This window comes from Phytophthora infestans, genomic scaffold (assembly GCF_000142945.1).
Source record: "Phytophthora infestans T30-4 supercont1.44 genomic scaffold, whole genome shotgun sequence".
Lineage (NCBI taxonomy): Eukaryota > Oomycota > Peronosporomycetes > Peronosporales > Peronosporaceae > Phytophthora > Phytophthora infestans.
Window position 1 is genome coordinate 146,070 of NW_003303715.1, and position 1,536 is coordinate 147,605.

A 1,536-nucleotide genomic window follows, 5' to 3' on the forward strand; every position below is an offset into this window, starting at 1 on the left:
GTGCGTCCGAGGATAAAAGCTTGACCCGCTCCCTGGACCGTGGCTTCATCACATGGGAAGAAGGCACATCCAGGAAGCAAATCGCGGGTTGTCCCCCAAAGACTGATGCGAGAGCATTGAACTGAGCTCTATCGGCCGTCAGCCATCGCGTACTGAACGGTCAAATAGTTTTCTGTGATCCACAAGTGTAGGCGTCGTAGGGATAGCAGCGCTGCCTGGAACATTGGCTCAGTTTCTTGTGACATCACAAGCATAGCCACCAAGTGAAATCTGCGAGAGCGGTCTGAGACCCCGACTAGCAAACACGGGGTAGTCCATCTGGTTCGTCTTGTAGGTTCCATCCAGGTGGAGTATGAAGCTCTCAGGCGGGATCAGTAGCCGTAGCATCAGTGCTTTTGTAGTAATCCCAACTAGGAACGGTTTGTGGTCCGAGCCGTTGCCGATGAGGGGCAATCCAGCGTTGTCCAGATCCCACGTGAACGTGACGGGCTCCGTCATGGACTTCGAGGCGTCGTAGGCGTGCTCGCGGACCCACTTCGTCAAGTCCTGGACGCGGTCGTGGTTTTCCATCTGCGTCCGGGCGTAGTGATTCACGAAGTTTTGCACCGTCTTCAGCGCTGGTACTTCCTCCAGTGGGGTGGCAAATTTGCGTGCCATCGCGTGTCTTATCCGCATGGGTCGCAGGTGGTTCTGGACCAAGTCCCGGCAAAACGCCTTCTGGACCTGGGTCAGCTTCTTGCGCACTGGGATTGGTAAGGATAAAGAGGCCGATGTGTGCTCTCCGAGCTCGAAGACGGTGGCCCGCTCAGACTCCAAGCACGTCAGCATCTTTCCCCTCCATGTGCACCTCACGGGGCTCGCGTCGGTGCAGGACGCTGAACTGCATTCTACCAGTCGATACCGCATCTTGTGGTCGCCGCCTGGACAGATTGTACACGCCATCGCTTGGGACTTATGAATGTCAAAGGACTTCAGGTTCGCGACCACCGTCTCGGCTTCAGCGCCGTCTACATCTACGGCGATCTCTCGCCAGCTCACCCGTGAAGGCATGCTTGGTCGCTTTTCGGGGAACGATGTGGGTCACACTGCAGAGGGCTGGTCTCCGCTGGCCCAGTTTCACCCTCCAGACACCCTTTCTGCGTGCTTCCCGTATTGATCGCTTGTATTGTGCTGAGTACTGTGCTGACACGCACTGTAGTGTGGAGAGCAGCTTCTACGGTGCTGACACAGATTTGTTGTGCCATGGCCATACTGTATGGTGTCAGTAAGGCGTTCCCGCAACAAAGAGCTTATGATCAGGGGGAAGCTCAGTGGCTGATCATTTTCAAGAATCTCCGGTATAGAATTTTGCTACACATGGGGATAGAAGGTCAGACGCTCCTGAAAACATATCTGTCGACAAGCGTTTCATATGCAGTTTGCGAGGACAAAGCATAAAAACGTTGACAACCACTATTGTCTGGCGCAAAAAAAAGTTGATCCCAGAATTCAAAAACTCATTTTTTTATTATTTTGCGATCAAAGAGAGAAACTTGG

General features: G+C 53.6%; 1 protein-coding gene across 1 annotated transcript in view; it reads right to left on the reverse strand.

The window, feature by feature from the left end:
- Positions 1-1,307: 1,307 nt before the first annotated feature.
- The window catches only part of PITG_16401 (uncharacterized protein), a gene marked incomplete at both ends in the record, with an annotated part of 1,315 nt that continues 1,086 nt past the window's right edge, over positions 1,308-1,536 (reverse strand). The window contains one exon of the mRNA XM_002897403.1: positions 1,308-1,350. Within this exon, the coding sequence (XP_002897449.1) occupies positions 1,308-1,350 (43 nt within the window). The remainder of the gene's footprint in view (positions 1,351-1,536) is intronic.